The 20,955-nt window shown below is 40.7% G+C and overlaps 1 protein-coding gene across 2 annotated transcripts in view; it reads right to left on the reverse strand.

Annotated features, from left to right (window-relative positions):
* arhgef18b (rho/rac guanine nucleotide exchange factor (GEF) 18b) overlaps positions 1-17,861 on the reverse strand; it is a 47,022-nt gene extending 29,161 nt beyond the window's left edge. The window contains exons 1-10 of one of the 2 annotated variants that reach the window (XM_086116009.1): positions 17,719-17,809; positions 13,455-13,642; positions 9,970-10,478; positions 8,703-8,865; positions 7,473-7,599; positions 6,795-6,849; positions 5,017-5,061; positions 4,185-4,259; positions 3,414-3,522; positions 1,832-2,006 (exon numbers count right to left, since the gene is read on the reverse strand). In XM_086116009.1, the coding sequence (XP_085972135.1) occupies positions 1,832-2,006; positions 3,414-3,522; positions 4,185-4,259; positions 5,017-5,061; positions 6,795-6,849; positions 7,473-7,599; positions 8,703-8,865; positions 9,970-10,478; positions 13,455-13,642; positions 17,719-17,794 (1,522 nt within the window). In that variant the 5' untranslated portion in view covers positions 17,795-17,809. Of the gene's footprint in view, positions 1-1,831; positions 2,007-3,413; positions 3,523-4,184; positions 4,260-5,016; positions 5,062-6,794; positions 6,850-7,472; positions 7,600-8,702; positions 8,866-9,969; positions 10,479-13,454; positions 13,643-17,718 lie in introns of both variants that reach the window. The other variant, XM_086116008.1, reaches the window with a different exon arrangement.
* Between the last annotated feature and the right edge of the window lie 3,094 nt (positions 17,862-20,955).

Below are 20,955 nucleotides of genomic sequence, written 5' to 3' on the forward strand. Positions count from 1 at the left end.
ACAACGATGCAAAACAGACTTAGATCATAGTTCCACAGCTTTCATCAAGGGCATGTACGCCCTCTATTAGTTACACACTTCTTTCAATCGACATTGTTACTAATCAGCCACAAGAATGACAGCAGCAAGGAAGTACATCATGTTGAAATGTCCTTTGCAGGTCATCCGCCTGTTGTGGCTGATTGCACACAACACAGGGCTACTTTAGCTCACACAACACCCCAGAGAAATATGAGCAATCTGGAAGTTTAAAGTGAATGCGCGCGGTAGGATTTGGGTAAACAACTGTCGGAATACGGTGCTGATTGATGAGGCGACCCGCCCGAGCAGAAAGAAGGGTTGTGCAATGCAAAGCAGTGAAACAAAATACAGATGCAGCATTGCAGATGATGTTCTTGGAAACACTTTTCAAATCGGGGAGGAAAGACACTAAGCAGACGGTGGGTTTGTTTCCAGAACATTAGGCAAAGCCAACCTTAGTATGATGGGAGAGGAATGATCTGTAATCACCTGCCCTGAGATCACTGCCAAATAATATGACTCAATGGTTTACCTTGTTTTTACTGCACTTTCAGGCGTGTCAACTCTGAGAATTCTGCCTTTCCAAAGCGTATAATGCACCATTTTGATTGACACTCTCAGAGATGTATTCCTTTTACAATATGGTCCTTATTGTGGCGGTCCTTAAAAATTTGTTAAGGTAATTGAGGGATAAAAATAAGGGAAAGGAAATAAGCTCTTAGTATGATCCAGTGTAAATTTATACCACTGTAAAGCACACTTATAATTGAAGAAATTAGGCTTCGAATGTGTCCCACATATGGATTTTCACATGCAATCTAATACATCACGAGATTAAATCACAATTGAGTGTAATTTTTCCCCAAACCAAAATCCTCGATGAACAATAAACTGATAGACTATATCCTTGAAGGTGTATTATTTGAGTGTGCTGCCAATGATAACTCTAATCCGCTTTATCCTCGCAAGGGTCGCGGGGGGTGCTGGAGCCTACCCCAGCTGTCCTCGGGCAGTAGGCGGGGGGACACCCTGAACCGGTTCCCAGCCAATCGCAGGGCACAGAGAGACGAACAACTATCCGCGCTCACGCTCACACCTAGGGACAATTTGGAGTGTTCAATCAGCCTGCCATGCATGTTTTTGGAATGTGGGAGGAAACCGGAGTACCCAGAGAAAACCCACGTGGGTACGGGGAGAACAAGCAAACTCCACACAGGGAGGCCGCAGCTAGAATCAAACCTGGTACCTCTGCACTGTGAGGTTGAAGCGCTAACCCCTGGGCCACCGGGCCACCCAACTCTAATATTGTTTATTTTAATCCTGATTCATTTCTTGCTAGCAAAAAAAACCCCCCAAAAAAACACACACACACACACGGTAAGAAATTATCACATATTAAATCACAATCATGGAAAAAAAAAGGTTATTTTTAAAAATCATTCAACCCACTTTGTATTTTCTGCTAAAAACAAAAAGGCAGACAATTTGGGCATACTGTACAGGTGTGTGTTTTTCATTGGTCGGGAATGAAAACAAAGGTGTCGCTCTACCAATTGTAGAACGAACAGTTCACTTTTCTTCAAACTCAGAAATTAATTTTTGACATTGGCCCTTGGAATGAAGGTCAAGCTTGTGTAGGTTCTTGTTTGCTTGTTTCTTCACTCCGGTGTTTTGGTGAGCAGGTGTGCAAGCAGTCGAATGGTTATAAAAAGCCACACGTTTGCATGTGAGCCGAGCACTTGTGCTCACGTGGGCGTGTGCGTGAGAGAGACGAGCGTGAAGGGCGTGCGCGCACCTGGCGTGTACTCACTCATGCATTGCAGGCTGTGTTTCTTCTGCAGTGTCTTGCCGCACAGAGAGCAGGTGGCGCAGCTAGAAAAAGTGCCGAGCGCTAAAACATGCCCATTGTTGTGGCTGAACTCTGTCTCCGTAGGCTCCCTGTCCTTCTCCTTACCCCTCTGCTGCTCTTTCTCTCGGTTCTTACCCTGCAGGGACACAATGGTGGTTGATTAGCGTCATTCAAAGTGTGTCTCAGGCGTGATGTACAACAAAGCTTACATAAGGAGATTAGTGCACTATACATGTGCAGCGCCAGGTAACTGTTTGCACTTGACAATTATGTCCACGTAATGCAATTAATGCAACGGCGATGACTTTAATGCCTATTGTTGTCTCATGTGTCAAATGGTTAAAGTGTTTTTTAGTCTAAATCATTTGTTGAAATTATTTTTCACACATTTGCAAACAAAGAATTTTTAAAAACTTTTTCATTTCAGAAACTTTTGGGATACTTAAAGGGGAAGTCAACGCCCAAATTTTACAGTAAAATATTCTATGCAACCCGACTAATCTAAACACGGCATTCTGATTAATATTGTGTTTGTGGAATATGATTTAAGCAGAAAAAAACACCCGTTTTTAGCCATCTCAGGGGGCGTCCATTTTGTAATTGAAATGACATCACGGCTCAGGGAACAACCAATCGGGGTTCAGCTCTTTTCTGAAACTAAGGCATGATTGGTTGGTACCTGAGCCCCAAGCAACAGGATGTCATTTTCAGTAGACAGCAAGTGGACGAATGGCCGCCCCCTTAGGTGAAAAAAAACAGTTAGATTTTACAGCTTAATTTATATTCCACAAACACAATATTAATCAGAATGCTGTTTTTAGACTACAAGAGTTACATGGAACATATTAGTCTAAAGAAAATTATGGGGTCAACTTCCCCTTTAAACACACATCAGGTCAAACTGATCGAGGAACATGATTGGTTTTAATGAGAAAGAAATGTAACAGCAAAGTTAAAAAAAAAAGTAACATTTATTTGTCAGGATTTTCAATTCATCCACATTGAGTGAGTCATCTGTGAAAGGTAAAGCACTAAATGTTGACTGAAATGGTTAGTAATGTTAATCATGATTTCCATCTTTTCCTGTTATGTTGTGGGTCAAACTGACCAATTTTAATTGTCACATACAGTACAAAGTAAGATGAACATGATTCATTTAACACATTTCCGTTAACAAACAAAGTGCATGATGAGCTCTCTGTTTTTGGATTGTTTCTGACACTTTTAGATGGTTAAACATGGCGCGGGTCAAACCGACCCATCATCGTGATTGCTGTCTCTGAGAAAACAATGTTATCGGACATTTTTTACAAACATGCGTTAATGCGTTAGTAGTGGAGATATGATCATTAGATATAAACAATGTTCATACGTTTTCCAGTTATGATGCAGGTCAAACTGACCCATTTTTAAAGTTAAAACTAGTTGTTCATCTTTCTGAAACTTTTGCATGAATACATATGCCACGTATTAAATTGACCCATTAACATTATTGTTGTTTGTGGGAAACGGTTAAATCGGTTGCACCACACAACTTGCCTACCTTATCTTTATTGAAGGAGCCGGTCATCCTGTTCCTCAACGAGCTGAGAGTCCTCTTTACCTTGGTGCCTTTTTCTAGCTTCTCACTTCGATCCTCCTCTTCCTCATTCCTAGTAGATGAAAAAGAACATAAACTTACCTCATCATACTAGGTTAAAAAAAAGTGTGTGTGTGTGTGTGTGTGTGTGTGTATACGAAGGTTTGCAAGCATGTGCGTATGTGGCAAATGTTTTTTTTTTCTCGATGGGGTTTGTTCAAGGTCGCAAACGGTCCCAAAGATGTTTCCCAGAAAAAAATGTTTGTTAGTTCTTTTTTGCTCTGCGGAGAAATTTGTTCATGTTCAAAATTGGATGGTGACAAGAAAAACTGTTTGGGACCATTAAAACTGTGAATGTCAGGCGAACGTCTTTCTTTGCAACATCGACTGAACCCTAAAAAAAAAAAGTGTGTGTGTGTGTGTGTGTGTGTGTGTATGTACTGTAATACATTAAAATTTCATTTAAAATTTAAATTTCATTTAAATGATTTCCCCCCGCTGCAATTATCACCGGCTGCGGGAAGAGGTCACTGTTGTGAATGCAGGCAAGTTTTCAGCTTGTGTAACTCTGATGCAAATACTGAATACTGGGCTTTGTGTGCTCAATAAGTTCTACTACTACCACGTCTACAGTAAAGGTTCATCAATTTAAAACTGTAGAATAGAACGGGCACCCAAAAAGTTGCACCCAGCTCCTTGTCAGTCTTATGAAGCAACATGAAGAAGGGAACTTACTCATTGGAGAGGAACTCGTACCACGTGACATTTTCAGAATCTTTGTCATTGGCTTTGTTGTTCCTCTGTTTGGCTCTATGGAACATAATGGCAATATTTTATCATGAGGAGCCTTCTGCTGAGCATCTTAGTTAGGTACAGCAAATGAAAACATGCAGAATATTGTGAGTGTTGTGAGAAAAGACTGTCAGTCTGTTTTCATCAGAATCAAGTCAATAGTGTGTACAAACATATACAAGGCGTTTGAATTGATATGGTGCAGATAGAGAAATGTAGACACACTGTAGCAATCAAAACATCAGCTTCATAATGTGAAACGAACATGAAAGAATACAATGTACAATCAGAAATAGAGTGCGTGTATGAATGCCATGGAGATTGCTGTGTGACTCAACTCATTTCATAAAATAACGCATTTCCTCAAATCGTGGCTCTTTCCCCAATGAGACACAGTGTGCATGTTTCGCTGAAGAGCAATACTGAATGCCTCCCTAAAATAGATGCTCTTTCACACGTTACAGATTCCTGGGACAAAAGCATGCTTTCCATGAAAAATAAAATAAAATCCACGATGAAGCAGGGCCATGGTAGGTGGACCGCAATATCGCAAAGGAACAGTGTTATAGATGATTTGCCCATCTGCAGTTGAGTAAATACTCCCTTTAGCCACGACATGAGAAAATAAGATATTTTTGGAGTGTTCCCTTGCAAGGACCATATAACCTGGTGACGTGCACGCGCACACACACACACACGCACACACGCACAGTGCCTGAGACCGGTCACACATTGCTCCTTGCTCCTCGTTTTGAGTAGCCGCCTGTTTACTTACCCGTGGTACAACTTTAGCTCCTGTAGAACTTTCTGTACCATCAGCCTAAGACAAACAAGACACTGGGGCTGAGTTGGGAGCAAAGCAAAGGAAAGGAAAGTAACTGACACACACATTCACACAAGTGCGCATATACTCGAGACACACGCACACACGCACGCACGCCATCTAAGGGGATGGTGGGAGAGAGGACAGTACAGTAGTGGGAGGAGGTGGTTGCAGACACATGACATGGAGCAGAGATGTCAGCAGGGAATGGGGAAAGCCCCTCTGTGATGTGCTCTGTGGGAGGAGATGTCTGTTTGTATGAGAACATAACAAGCCGCAGATGCAGTACAACGTGTGCGCACCAGCACACAAGCATGACACAAGCGCAAAGACATGACCGTTGTGTACCTTTCGGGGATACGACTCTCAAAGACGGCTGGTGACTTGAGTGAAATGGGGGGGGGGGGGGGTTGTTCTCTGGGATGTTTGGCCTTTTTGTATTTCATATTGTTGATTCAGTTGAGAAATATACAAAGAAACACGTCTGATGAATCCAGATACTTATTGGTGTCCTGCAGTTTGTGTGACTTCCTGTTCCTCTGGGAAGCGCCACTATCTCTGTATTTTAACTCATTTTAATGTTGCTTACAAACCGTTTCCTTTTGAAACTAGCATGGCTAGAACTGATTAAATGCATTGAATTATGTGGTAGCATCTAACTAAGTACGTGGTCTTTCATTCAGTATGGTCATTTTTGGTGGTAATTTTCATTTCTTGTTTTTTTTTAGAGTGTATAGTTGGAATACAATTTGAATCAATCAATCAGTCGGTCACCCTTTTTGAAGGCATGTGTAGTTTATGACGTTTAATAGTTCAATCTCTTGTCAGTTAGTTGAAAACCCATTCGACCCTTGTGAGGACAAGTGGTTCATATTATGGATGTGATGGATGGATAGCTGTACTTAATTAAAACATTTTAATCTGATTAATTAGCGAATAAATTCAATAGTTTATTCAGGAGTATCTGCGCTTGTATTTGTATTGAATTAATTTATTCATTCATTCACTTTAGACACCAATTATCTTGTGCAGGGTCTCGGGGGTGAGCTGGAGCCTATCCCAGCTGACTTCGGGCGGAAGGCGCAGCACACCCTGAACTGGTCGCCAGTCAGTCGCAGGGCACACGGAGACAAAGAGCCATTCACACCCACGGCCGCACCATCACTGAGTAGGAACTCATCCCACGGTGCCGGCATGCGAGTCAGGCGAGTGTACCACTACACCAACAGCGACTAGTGTTATTATTGTCATCATCATTCTTATCATCATTATTCCTCATTATTATTATTCTGATTATTATTATGACTGTGATGATGATGGTGATGATGATTATTATTATGAAGAAGAAGAAAAAGAAGAACAAGGAAACCTGATGTGCTGACTAAAAAACAATTAGCTGACGATTAGTCCATGTGAAGTCTTTCTGGGATAAGCTCCAGCTCAAACGTGACCCTAATGAGAATAAGCGCTATGAGAAATTGATGAATTGATGGATGGATGGATGGCATGTAGAATGAAGAATGTGAGACAGTTATGGGCTCCTACTTTCAAGTCTTTTTCTGACAGTGCACAGTATCAGTTCCCCTTATGGGATCGAACCAGAAAACCAGAAGTCATCTTTTCAAGCATCATTCATGATCAGATGCAGTCACATAGTCATGTACTGTAATACTCTCTGACCTCACTCGAGAGGGTTTAAGCACACTTCACTGATGACGGTGTCGACTTACATATGACTTTGCCCCTCATTGGAGTGCAGGTGTTCCTCAGGGTCAAACTCCTCTGCTGCACCAGAGAAGGAAAGAATGTTAACGTGATGAAAGTGACTTTTTACTGTTCTCAACATGAGGGGTTTGCAAACGTTAAGGGTCAACATTTTCACAGACACACGATTTCAGGGGGATGGCCTCCAAGTGCTCAGTTCAGAGTGGCTAATTTTACATTATCCACAAGTGGAGATCTGCCTGCAGTTCTTTATAAAGGTACTTTCCGCACGTAGATCTCATGCAGGGACTCCAGCGAGTCTGTTTATGTTTAGGCCATATGGACTGTGTTTGTCTCCAGAGCTGAGTTTAAAAGAAATGAGAGGATTCAGTTCCATTGGCCAGGAAGGAAATTGGATGTGTTCACTCCCACAACGGTGCAAACACCCCTTTCTACAAGTGTGTCTATGAAAATACCAAAAGAAAAAAAAAATCCACCTTGTGCTGGGATATAGTTGCAGTATTATGACATTAATATTCAATGAAGGAAGAAAGTCCAATGTCAACAATTGAACTGCAAAAGCTCAACTTAAAAAGAGGACTGTATTCAAAACATATAAGCGAAGTGATGGCTTGAAGGACCGCTGTGTTGTCCGGAGCCCAGTTTGCCAAGCCCTGCTCTACACGTGTTACAGTCAAACCCACCTCCTGCTGCCCTCGCAGCCTGTTTGGATGTCTGCACAATACGAGAGATGTGTGCTGCACGTGAACATTCATCTGTGGCAAGGATCTCCGAGCGGGAATACACTTGCTTGCCGGGAACGCCATCAGTCTGAAATGTTTGCAAACATAACCAGCGATAGATCAGAATTGTGCATTCAGGGTTTATAGAGGTTGTCGCAAGGGTTGCCAATACAGCACAACGAGTTTAAATGTTTTGATTTGAGTCTGAAAAAAAGTAAAAAACAATTGCTGTGAACGTGCTCCTGAACCCATTAACCTCACTTACGTCATAAAAAGTGCAACCAAGTATACTTTCATTTCTTAATTTTATGTTAGCCAATGTGCTGTACTTACTTAGTAACTTGTAAATGGCTGTTGAAAATGGACTCTTAACATCCTCACCAAGCGTTGGTCACAATTAAAGAGCCATAAGACCAATAAGACCACATAAATTCTCAGGATTAGTTGCATTTAAAATAAAATGCGTTTGCATGAAACTGACGGACGATTGGGGAAAGTTGGAGATTTTATCCATCCATCCATTTACCGAACCGCTTGATCCTCACTAGGGTCGCGGGGGGTGCTGGAGCCTATCCCAGCTGTCTTCGGGCAGTAGGCGGGGGACACCCTGAATCGGTTGCCAGCCAATCGCAGGGCACACAGAGACGAACAACCATCCACGCTCACATTCACACCTAGGGACAATTTAGAACGTTCAATCAGCCTGCCATGCATGTTTTTGGAATGTGGGAGGAAACCGGAGTACCCGGAGAAAACCCACGCTGGCCCGGGGAGAACATGCAAACTCCACACAGGGAGGCCGCAGCTGGAATTGAACCCGGTACCTCTGCACTGTGAAGTCGACGTGCTAACCACTGGACTACCGGGCCGCCGTTGGAGATTTTATATTTGTCAGTATTCAATGCACCATACAAAACAAGCTTTCAATACCTTTTTAAAAAAATCATTCTATTTTCTGTAGTGTATTTGAAGAAATATATGCATGCATATCCTGCATTATGGAGTATGGCAATTATTACTGGTAGTTCCAAGTGTTCGCTACATAGTGCATACGATTAATATTAAGCGAAGGGATGCGACGTAATGAAGTGTCCTTTTTTTCATTACACACTGTCAATAAAGTATCACTGTATTTTGAGTGTAGTGTTAAAAGTTAGCTGCATCCACGTGACACAATTTCAGTCACTGTACCTTAGCGATGGGAGAGGAGAGCCTTTCCTTGGGACCGTCTGTTTCCTCCAGTGGACAGGCAATGCAGCTGACAGTCTTCTGCTGGGTGGACTGGAAGGGATCATTGTGCTCTTCTTCATCCTCATCTCCATCGCTGTCCACGGCAATGGTGTCGAGACTCAGTCTGACAAGCATCGACACAAGCAGGAATAATTATTGTCATTCAAACTAGTATCCTCTTCTCTTCTAACTCATCAAACAACCACTCACACACACGTTCACACCTCTGGAACTTTGGTTCGGACCTGAATAAAGTCGGAATATATGTTGCCGTGACTCACTTTTGTTACCACATAAAATAATATGGCCCTTTTCAGACTGCTGTTGTGTAAAAAGCCTACACGCCTCTGTTCAGGGAAATTTAAAAAAAAAAACTCTTATAACTGTGCTATAGTGAGAATAAATTACTTATATTCCAACAAATGTTAAATGGGAGTCAGCACACACTTGTCATTATTTAAAGTGCCAGTGTTTAAATCCAAATCAAGCTCTGATGTTCTGCTTTTTAATTTTTCCATCAGGAGATGCCTCAACTAAAAAAATAAAAAAAATTAAAAAAACATCCACAAAGCGGCTACGGTCTTGTTTTTTTTTTTTTTTTTTTTTTTTTTTTTTTAGTTACAGGTTTGTATCATTTCAAACATGAGAACTGACAGAGCACTGACCTCTGCTGAGATTTACAAATCTGGATTATAGATTCAAGGGAAAAATGTATATAATACATATGTTGGCCTCATTGGCCCAGTAAGGCAGCGTGGTTTGCATGTCGGCCTCACAGTTTAAATTTTCAGAATTTGGATCTCAGCTGAGGCCTTCATGTGTGGGCTTTGCGTGTTCCTCCTATGCTTGTGTGGATTTTCTCTTTGTATGACGACTTCCTCTCGCATTACAAAAACCTGCAAGCCATCTATTTTCTCGTGCTTCTGACTCAAACATGAAGTGGTCGCCGGCCAATTACAGTGCAGCAAAAATGTGCGAGACTCAAAACTGACCATATGTGTAAATGTCAGTATGAATGGTCATTTGTCTACATATGTCTTGTGATTGGCTGACGACCTGTCCAGGGTGTAGCCCACCTCCCGCGACTTCATTTGACTGATAGTTACCCATCATAAAAAAAGTCTTAATATTCTGAAAACATTAGACATGAATTTGAAAAGAATATGGGACACACTGAGTGATGGAGAATACAGTGATAAGTATAGATAAGAAATGATGAGAGCGGTACCTCCTTCCCAGGTTGATGGGCGCAAGGGGGACACCCCAGCTGTGTCTTCGCGAGGTCGACATGGATCTCACTAAATTAGGAAAACTGTCAATGTCAACATCTCCATTTAAACGCACCATGTTTCCATGGTTACATGATTCTCTTTCGGTGGGACTTGCTTCCATTGATCCCAACAGTCCGTCCAGATCAATGGTCACGCTAAGACCAACTCCCAGGGCGAAGGAGTCGTGGCTGTCAATCACACAGCTCGGCAAGAGTTTGGGACTCAGCTGGGTAACCACAAGAGGGCCGGGCGCTTCCTCGGTTGATACTCGCTCAGTCAGATGGGGCGCTGTGGTCTGGGAGGTCAGCTCGGGACTGCTGGTTTTCAGAGGACCGTCAAGATTCATGTCCAGGTCTCTGAAGTAGTCCGAGTCTCCAAAGGAAGAGCTAAGGCCTTGCAGGTCATCTGTGCTGCTGCTCACCTCCATACCTTTCACCTCAGACTCGCTCACTACAGACGATTCATCCTGCAAGAGAAAAGGACAACTGGTGGCAAAAGCACTCACACTTTGTTCTAAAGCACAGGTGTCAAACTCAAGGCCCGGGGCCGGATCCGGCCCGCCACGTCATTTTATGTGGCCCGGGGAAGCAAATCAAGCATGTCAATTTGCATGACGCTTGCTAAAACCTCGACCAAAATTTAACATTTTCATATGTAATAAATAAGAGACATATTGTAAGCATTTTCTTGTAACCAAAGCCCTCATTATAGTAACTTAAACAATAGTTGAATAAACCGTTATTATTGACGTCTTTTATTTGGTCATAATGGCCCTCCGAGGAAAACGGTAACTCTAATGTGGCACACAACAAAAATGAGTTTGGCACCCCTCTTCTAAAGTATAGAAGTAGAGCTACTTGTGGAAGACTTTGGTTAAAAAAAAAAAAAAAAGAATTAAATAGTACTGATACAACTCCTATACTACAGTCACAAAAAAAAGTACAAATTCCGAAATGTACAAAATTGTATACATATTTTGATAACATGGTAAAAAAAATGCTTTTACAGAGTGCTCGTACTAGTCCAATGAGCTAGTTCACGTTGGCTCGACTTTTATGCTATCAAAACACGTTCCCATAGCTTGCTAAGCTATCGTACGGAATAAAAGGTATTGATATCTGTTTTCAAATGTAGAGTATACAGTAAAAATGCATCAGAAAAATAAATACTCATGGAAAGATACTTGAAGTCTGTCGTAAGTACCACTAAATTGATTCCCACCACCCTTATAATTAGAGATTTTTATTTAATTATGTATCTCTTTATGTGTTTATTACTGTATACCCTTTTCAAACAATCTAGAAAAATGTGTTTAAAAAAAATGTACTTCTTTGAAACAAGTTTTAAACAACAAACATTGTAGCACCACCCTTGCCTCAAAAATGGTTTGTTCCGCCCAATCCCTCCCACAGCTTCCTGACAGGGCTTTGAGCGCAAGATATCAAAAAGCAATGCACCGCCTTGCAGTGATAAACAGTTGTAAAGTACTGGACCTGGCTCAAACCAGGATACAGTATATGTGTGACATTTCGTAACGACTATTCATCACGAACACTGTGGTAATAGTGTGTTGTTGACAACACTATTATCATTACCCTTCCTCATTTTTGTTGCATTGAATCAAAGGTCACCGTTTATGCTGTTTGGTGACAGCTCAGACACATTCCAGGTGGTCGGAAACAGCTCCGCTGTCCCATGTTTGAAGTGGAATGAGAGAGGCTTGCACTTCTGCGTGTCACGTGCATGTGCTGTTATGAAAACAGAAGGTACCACTGACAAGCTACCGGTTACTAACCAGATGACTATTAATTAGCATTAAAACTTTTATTAGCACACGGAGAAAGGGAGGAGCAAAGAAAGGATTCTACGTTTTAAATGTTTCCCGCTGTTGTGTTTTACATGTTATGCATTGCATTTCACATGAAAGTACTAGGTCAATTTTTGGTACTTTTAGTACTCACTGGTTTTCCGGTTTACTCCAGAAAAAATGAATACCGCTAATATGTATGTATGTACGAGGTACTAAGGTATCAAATTTCAACGATAGTAGGGTACCGGTAACTGTATGTTTGTTTTATAAATTGACTTGATGTTTTCGTCACAGACTGGAAAAAAAAAGTGTGATGTGTCTCTTTCTTCAATGCAGCGATGGAATTGCATTGAAAAAAAAAAAGTACAATTTCTCAACACTCCAAAACCTCTCATTCTAGAACCGCTCCAGATTTGTCCTTCATTGTTTCTCATCAAGGAAGGCCCAAGACCTGATTCATTGTCTGCAGTATCAGGCACACAATTTACATTTACAGTGTTGTCAAACTGCGCTGCATCATACTGACAGCTTTTTCTAACATTTCGGTTTTAGCTACACTTCCCCGTATGATGCACTGCACTTCTACACCACGGCAAACTATTGTAATAAACATCAATCCATCCTCCGTTTTTGATAGCACTCGTTCTAAATTAGGGTGAGGGTTGCGTTGGAACCTCTCCCAGCTGACTACAGGCAAGAGGTAGGGCACACCGTGGACCGGTTGAGTGTGAGGTTAAGTTTTAATTTGTTATTGTTCTTAAAGCGGAATATAGAAAAAACTATGGAACTGTGTACAGTAATGCAAAGTAACCGAAACTGTATTTCACATTTATGAAACTAAATCAGACTGACTGTGATAGTGATAATGTCCTTTGTCTTTGTCAAGTCATTTCATACATGACTTTACGGGGTCTATTTTTCATGTATTTATTTTTGTACAGTATGTATTCCTGTCCAGCCACATGAACGAAAGTTGAACAGTTGTTTGGGAATTGTACTCTCTCTCTCTCTCTCTCTCTCAACAGAGAGAGAGAGAGAGAGAGAGAGAGCTTTAGCTAGCTAGCTAGATAGATAGATATAAACCTAAAACAAATAAAAACTAAGCTTAAACAGATAGTTTTGAAAAAATAAACAAATTAAAACTAACAAACCCTCTCTGAAAACTAATCAAAACTAATTGAATTGATAAAAACTCGAGTTAAAACTAAATAAAAACTAGAATGAAAAATCCCAGTTTGTTCAGCAGTGTAAGTGGTGGTATCCAAATACATTGCAGGCAAACTATTTGTTATGATGAGGCATCACCTCTTTTAGCAAATTGGAATGTTGATACAATTGATGAATCTGTCGATTATTTTGAATCGATAAACCAGATCAAAAAAAACATGTTTTAATTTTCATCCCTTTATACAACAAGAGGACATTATTTCAAATTGACAGCGCTGAAAATGCACAAACCTAAATTCTGAGATTTGAGTCCTGGCTCAGGCTTCTCCCCGTTTTCCAAAGGTTGCATTTCAGATTGAGTCAAGACTCTAAATCATCGGGGTGGGAATGTAAATGCTTTCTATGTTCCCTGCAATTAAATGCCGAGCAGTCCACAGCGTATCCTCTGTATTAAATATCAAATACCTGATCCTCATTGGTGCCCTCCAAAAAGACATCCTCAGTGACGGAGGGAGGCGATGGAGAGGGCGAGGACATTGTCCCCGCAGGAGCGGGAAGTGCAACATGTGGTCCACTCCACGGTCCACTCGCTTGTTTACTAGCACGTCGACTTGTTTGTCCAATTGGTCCGCTGTATGGCTTGCACTCAGAGGCTGAAAAATAATGAATGAAACAGTTCAATGTGTAGGTAGGATCACCTCGTTGCCTGTCAATCATAAGTGACCATAATTCAATTTGTATTGTTTTGATAGAACTCAAGTACTGGATCTCATTAGTCCATGCTGCGTGTTTCGAAAGTGCGCTAACCTTTTCATATTTCAATCGAAGCGTCTGAAAACTCTGTTTGGGCGTCATGTCAAGGTTTCCATGGCGATTTAAGCCACACCATCAGTGGAGGGGAAAGCCACAGTTATGACAGCTTACGTAAGTCGTATTTCATAAGAGTGTTTCCCGTGAAGCCAAGCTTGAGACTAAGCCAGCCTGGCTCCACACGTCTTCACTCTTTTTTTTTCTACTTGAATTCAGCTGACCAGCTTGTTTACCTTCTCCCCAAAAGGTCATATGATGTACTTATTAATGTGGAAAAGTCAGAAACATTCTCATATAAAACACAATACCTGACACTCCAAAATACATCTGCAAGTACAATGCAATACAATACAACACATCTTTATTTAGATAACGCTTTCACAACAGCTGCAGCTGTAACAAAGCGCTTTACAGAACAGTTAATATAAAATAACAAAATATGGTAATATAAAACTTAACATAAGACATGGACATGCAATCTTAACCACTTTTCCCTCATAAGCTTTGTTGTTTGAAGCAGTTCTAGATGAAAGAGGAGAGAATCAAAGTGTCCTTTCACCGGTGGATCAGAGACGTCCTGCTCAAAATATGCACACGTCTGATCCAAGTTAACTTTGAAAGTAAACAAGAATCTGTCACTTCCATTGACGAAAAAAAGAGATGGGTTCGCTTCTCCTGTACCAATGGAAACCCGCTTCAATTCCAAGATTTTACCTTGGCTTTTTGGACGACATTGGCCACACGAGGGTACCACACTGCACCAACTGAAACCTTTTTTTTTCTTTTTTTCAAACAAGCTAAAAGTAATTAATAAATAAATCATCAAATAATGAACTAATGAAATGAGTAATATATTTACTTAATTTAAGCAGAGGTATCTGCCAAGAATGGGAAGATTTCCTCAAACAGGTAAAGATAGCCAGCCTAAAAAAAATAAATAAAAACAAACAAACAAAAAAACACCAGCATTGTCTTACAACTTGTGTGTTTATATTTAAACAGATGTAGTATTTCATTCACAAAAACTGCCTGGCAAGAACAAATATCTTGGCAGAGAATGACCAAGCATATTTTGCTTGAATTGAACATATTTTAATTGACTCATATTTTTTTTCCAGTGTTGTGACATCAGGATAAAATGATGAGAACCACAGAAAACCGGCTGACTAATCCATTTAAGGCTGCTTTAGAAAATGTAGTTTGCAATTCACTTTGTGGACTTTAATATTAACTTCGTCATCAGTCCTTTTGTTTTTCCTCCGTGTGCATTTATTATTGTACAGTAACTTCATCGGCGCAGATTTCATGATGTAAAATCCAATTCAGACAGGCCTGGGCAGCAAGACACAATAAACCACAAACATGGCAGCCAGAGAGACGCCAGGTAAACCCAGCGGCAGACACGCTGACATACTGGACCGTACATCGACTGGATTTTCTATAAGACTACATCACAAGCATTTGTAAACATGGCAGCTTGCAAAACGCCTTTTATGGTCGCTCATGTGTAATGGATAATACATCAGACCACGATCAAACGCGTGCGTGCGTACGTGCGAGCGTGTGTATGCGTGTGTGTGTGTGTGTGTGTGTGTGTGTGGTCTTGTTATTGTCAGCTTAGTCTCCACTTCACTGCAAGTGATCTGCTGCTGGATTCAATGTCATCAAGAGTAAATCACTTTTACAAAGTCTCCTGAGACAACACATTGAATGTTGGATTCTGTCACCTCCTTTTTTTACAAGTTTATCTAGTTCACGGTTTATCTTTTGTAGACATAATCATATTTGTTCTAATTTACAAATCGTATTAGATGTCGTGGAGACCGAGGCTTGACTTCACACTTTTTACAGGCTTGGAAAGTTCTTGGAATCAATACATCAGATATAAACAAAAGGCGTACCCGATGAAAGACCAAAGTCTCAGGGAAATATTTTATATTCATGTCACTCTTATTTTGTGTCAGTACCGGACAATCAAATCGAGAGTATGAGCGTGTGACATGTTGCCCCACCATCGGGTAAGTTGTCTCACAATATGGTGCTGGATGTCACACTGGATTTTGCAACTAATAAAACTTGGACAAAATTATTTGCTTTTCTCCTTTGTTTTACCTGAAAATGAACATTGAAGTCCGGAACAGAAAATGCTCATTATTGAGCTTGGAAATATTCATTGAACTGAACACAACCCTTAGTTATATAAAGTACCGGTCCTCAACCTCTGGGCCGCGGACTGGTACCGGTCCATCTGTCATCTGGTATCGGGCCGCACAGAAAGAATAAATGACTCACATTACTTGCGTTTTATTCATCTCGGAATCTGAAAGCTGCAGAATTAAATCGCCAGTGAATGATTAAGAACAAAAACAGTACCTATACTGCATTCCAGGTGTAGTTAAAAACCTACTGTAAGAAATGGATAAATAATTCAAATTACAACAACAAACAATGGTAAAAGCAACCACAATAAAATAAAATTTTAAAAAAGAGCAAAAGAACAAAAGGGAAACAGGCAGCTGAACGGTCATCGGTGTGCCGAGCAGCATGACAATCACAAGAGGAACTTTTGATGGTCGTCCTGTGATTAAAACATGATCACATCATGGCTACCGCCACCGAAGTGTTTTCTTGAAATGTCATTTTACTTTGCGTCTTCATTATAACCACATGATGGCAAACGTTCTCATCCCGATTCAACTTGTTGGGCACTCATCAGTTATCGTTAAAGCAGCCATTGCTGAGTGTCTGATCTTATTTATATTGTGGTTGCCATTCAAATGATATTTTAAACGTAAAAACCAAACATTAAAAAAACAAAAACATTTTCGAATAATTGCAGAGAAAAGTTGATATCTCAGCAGGTCCTGACCAAACTCATCCATGCATTTATCTTCAATAGGCTTGATTATAGTTACACGACCTTTATGAAGAAAAGAAAAAATCCATCAAACATCTGCAATTAATTCAAAACGCTGCTGCTCGAGTCCTAACTCAAACCATATAAATGGATCATATCATCCCGGTCATTACACTGGCTTGCAACTTTTAGCACCTAACGCTCATTGAATGGAAACAACAGAGAACTCTGAGAACAACAGAGACCGGTCTATGCTCTGTCCCGAGAGTCTGAACTAAATATGGAGAAGCAGCATTCAGCTTCTATGCCCCGCATATGTGCAACAAACTCCGAGAAGAGTGTTCATCAGGCAAGACAATTGAGTTTCTTTAAATCAAGGTTAAAAACCCATTTGTTCATGTTTGCTTTTAATTAGATGATCTGATGGTTGAACCAATAGATCAGCGTTGAAGCAGAAATCAACTTCATTGCAATATTTTAAGGTCTTTGTTTCTTTTTTCCTTGTTTACCTTTGGCGGGGGGGGGGGGGGGGTTGCTGTTGAATTGTGCAATACAAATAAATTTGCCTTGCTTGCCTGCCTTGCCTTTGCGGGCCACATACAACTATGTGGCCCGCACATCTGGCCCATGGGCCTTTGATTTGCCACCTGTGCTAGAATGGGTAATGTCATAGTGGCTGACATTTCAAATTGTGGTTTTGTGTGTGTGTGTGTGTGTGTGTGTGTGTGTGTGTGTGTGTGCGTGTGTGTGTGTGTGTGTAAGATACAACCTGAAAACTCATGTGAGCTCTCAAAACAGCTTTGATGTTCTACCTCGTGCCTGGATGCACATTGAACACTTCCTGTTTGTTTCTGCTCCGCCATATTGCCCCAATGCTAACATAATGCGCACAACTGCCGCCCATTCAACAATGACACGAGAATAGGCCTTGCTTGTCCTCAAATGAATGTGTTTCCATGCAAAATTGATGGTAATTGATTGGACTAAGTTCAGCCAACCTCGAGACTTGCAAGGTCCCAAAAAGTCAGTCGAAAAGAAAATGCCGCAAAGTTGGACACATACCTCTCTTGAAGGACCACCTTTTCATCCAGAGCTTGGAGAAGGAGGGCCAGGAGTTGTTGAGTGGAGCGTCCGCCATGCCAGCAGCGCTGTGGAGGTCAGCTGGAACTGTGGCACGCTGCTGCTGTTGCTGTTGCTGCTGCTGCTGCTGCTGCTGCTGCTGCTGTGGTACCGGCAGCTGAGGAAGAGGAGGGGGAGGCAGAAGAAGAGGAGGAGTGAACGTGAGGGGAGGAGAGCAGGAGTGGGTTTGCTGCTGCTCTCAGGGATTACCTCAAACTAATAACATCCAATAAAAGAGGCTGGATTAAAAAAAAAAAAAGTCAAGATTGGCAGAGCCAGCAAGGCCTTTTCTGCTGGCCTAAACAGTATTGGAAGCAGTTACCATTTATGATCACCTAATTCTAATATTTCTGCCACGAAATTGCATCAATACACGGTCTATTCTCCTCATTTGCTAGTGTTTCTCCCGGCTGCATTGCCTCTGGTGTGGCAGTTGGATTTTTCATCCAATCAGATTTCAGCCTCTGTGTGTTACCAAATCAATCCGATCGGCGCAAGAACTACTACGTTTATCTTGCACTCGACAGATACTCCATATTAATTAAAAAAAAAACTAATACTAAAACTTATAGTAATTACACTAAAATGAAGCATTTTCTAAAACATACACACACCAATAAAAACAAACGTGCGCTAAAAAAAATCATTAAAAGTAACTACATTTAATTTTTTTTAAAAACTCATCAATGACATAAAAATTAACCATAATGAAAAATCCCCCGCAAAACCAGTTATAAACCTGATTCACACCAATGGACAATTTACAGTCTTAATGAACCTAACATGCACCATCACAGGGAGAACGTGTAAACTCCTTTTATTTATTTTTTTGTGTGTTCAACATTTAATACGACGGTTCACCTTTTACGAGCTTGCTATGGTATATTGCTAATATTTGTGCAGTTTTGCATGTTTTTAATATATTTATTTATTTTTACGGTTTACACCTCGGATTGTGTCCTAATTGACTTCCTGTATTGACCTCCGTCTCATTAATAATGAACACGTGGGCCTACTATGCAACTGTCTTTTATTGTTGGCCTTTATGGTGATCCCGAATATTTTTGAGGTGGTACTTGGTATATAAAAAGTTTGAGAACCACTGCTGTCCACCAATGGATGATGAAGAACATAAACCACTTGTCTTTAAACCACAATCGTGATTGCTGAAAGAATGTAGCAATAACTCATGCGCTTACTTTTTGATCAATGCCTTTTGGGCAGCCCAAATACAATCAAACTCTCAACCTACAATTTGCCTGATGTGTGCTTCTTCAATGAAGATTCAAAGTTGCTTCGGATCACGAGGGAAAACAAAAGAAAACTTGTCATTCCCCCTTGAGAGATTACGCAGTTTTCGTAAAATGACACATGAACTGAAAAAGGGAAGTGTGCCTTATGAAAGGCTGTGGACCAGTCAAACATTATATTTTCTATTTATTCTGTAATGAGGAAAAAAAAACAGCGTACGTACGTTTTAAACAAAGCTGTGTCTATCGAAGACAATTTTAAGCTGGCAACTAAATGGTCGCCACCTTTCTTGTGTAATACGCAGGATGAGTGTCAAATTGAATAGTGTGCACATGGAGTGGAAAAACTCCGGGCACTTTCCCACAGTGAGGGCAGGCACAAAAACATTCTCACATCCAAGACTCCTCACCGCTTTAACATAGATAACACATAAAAGAACATCGTGGTCACACACTTTTTTAGCATCCATCAAAGTGTACTTACTTCCATTTGAAAGGTGCGAGGGTGTTCTGTTCCGACTTTGTCCTCACACTGATTGACGATGATGACTGGCAGCCAGAGATTGAGTCAGGGCAGTTTCCTCTTTGGGTCGTTCTGGACAAAGACACAACAAACTGTTTTCATCCACTGGTGGATTTCCTCATGTGTGACACACACACACACACATGAACACACAACTTGCGGCTTCATGCACGTCCGCTTGTACATTGAGCAACATGGTTATGATGGCATATTGATTGATTGACTACATAGTGTACATGATAAACTACAGTTCACAACTCTCTGATGTACTTTTTAACTTCAAAAGTTTTTTTGGGGGCCACAAAGGGCCCCACTCATTCCTTTAATCTGGCCCACCAAGCATTTACTTTATCAAGAGTCGGCCTCTTGATAATTTTGATTAATAGGTATAAATTCATTTAGCTCTATGTTGCCTAAAATATGTTCATTCAGTTGTATATACAGTATTATTTTCTAGTGACTTGTTGTAAATGACAAAATAAGATCCGAGTAAACAATATAACGCGCTTTATGCAGGTTTTTTTTGGTTAAATTCATGGGTTGATTATAATTACGGTAAGTTAATTATAATACAATTTGAAATGAGCATGAAATATTTTATTATTCAGAGAAACTGTTTGACAAAAACTTTTTTTTTTTTTTAATGTCTATAAGTTACACGGCCCATTTTAAAAATCAAATGTGACCATCGAACAGAAATGTTTGCCCAGCCTTGGGCTAAATACAAAGATCGTTTCAATGAAATGGGATCAAACGTACACAATGATGACAAGAATTCTGAAGAGTTTCCAAGCTATTGTATGCCTAGTGGACATCGGAACCCCATACAGGTGAAACTGAACTTTGACGTCGACAAAAGAATATCAAAAAAGTCAAGAGGATGAAACCCATTTATTCAGTCCTTTTGGTCATTAGGGTGTCAAGGAGATTGGTAACGTACCTGTCAAAGAAGGGTGCCTCTGGGAACAAATTCTGCCAAAAAAGAGCTGGGTTTTTTTCCTTCATTGCCCTTTCTTCCTTTAACTCTGAAGGCAGTCTTGCCTTGGGGAACCCCAAGTCCAAATCTAGACCAGTTGGTGCAGTCAAGACAAACACCTGCAATCCAGTTGGGTTTGGATGACCAGACCAGCCCAGACTGGGCTTCAAACAGTAAATGCAACCGTTTGCTCGTCACAGCAGAATGTTCCGGTTTAGGCAGACTCAGACATCCTTTTGTCAAGAGCAGCAAGGATTGGCAGTAAAATTCTCTCCGTTTCTGACGATGACTCCTTATCTTGTCATTCAAAAAGAACAGAACCAAATGCAGTGAAAAACTGCAAACAACATTTCAAGCCAAAATTTGCCCAGCAAAAAGTACAGGACACTTAACTTTCCCTCTTCCTATAAAATGTGCTTGCACAGAGGGAA

Source organism: Hippocampus guttulatus, chromosome 7 (assembly GCF_054856545.1).
Source record: "Hippocampus guttulatus isolate MCC_2025c chromosome 7, RoL_Hgut_1.0, whole genome shotgun sequence".
NCBI classification, from domain to species: Eukaryota; Metazoa; Chordata; class Actinopteri; order Syngnathiformes; family Syngnathidae; genus Hippocampus; species Hippocampus guttulatus.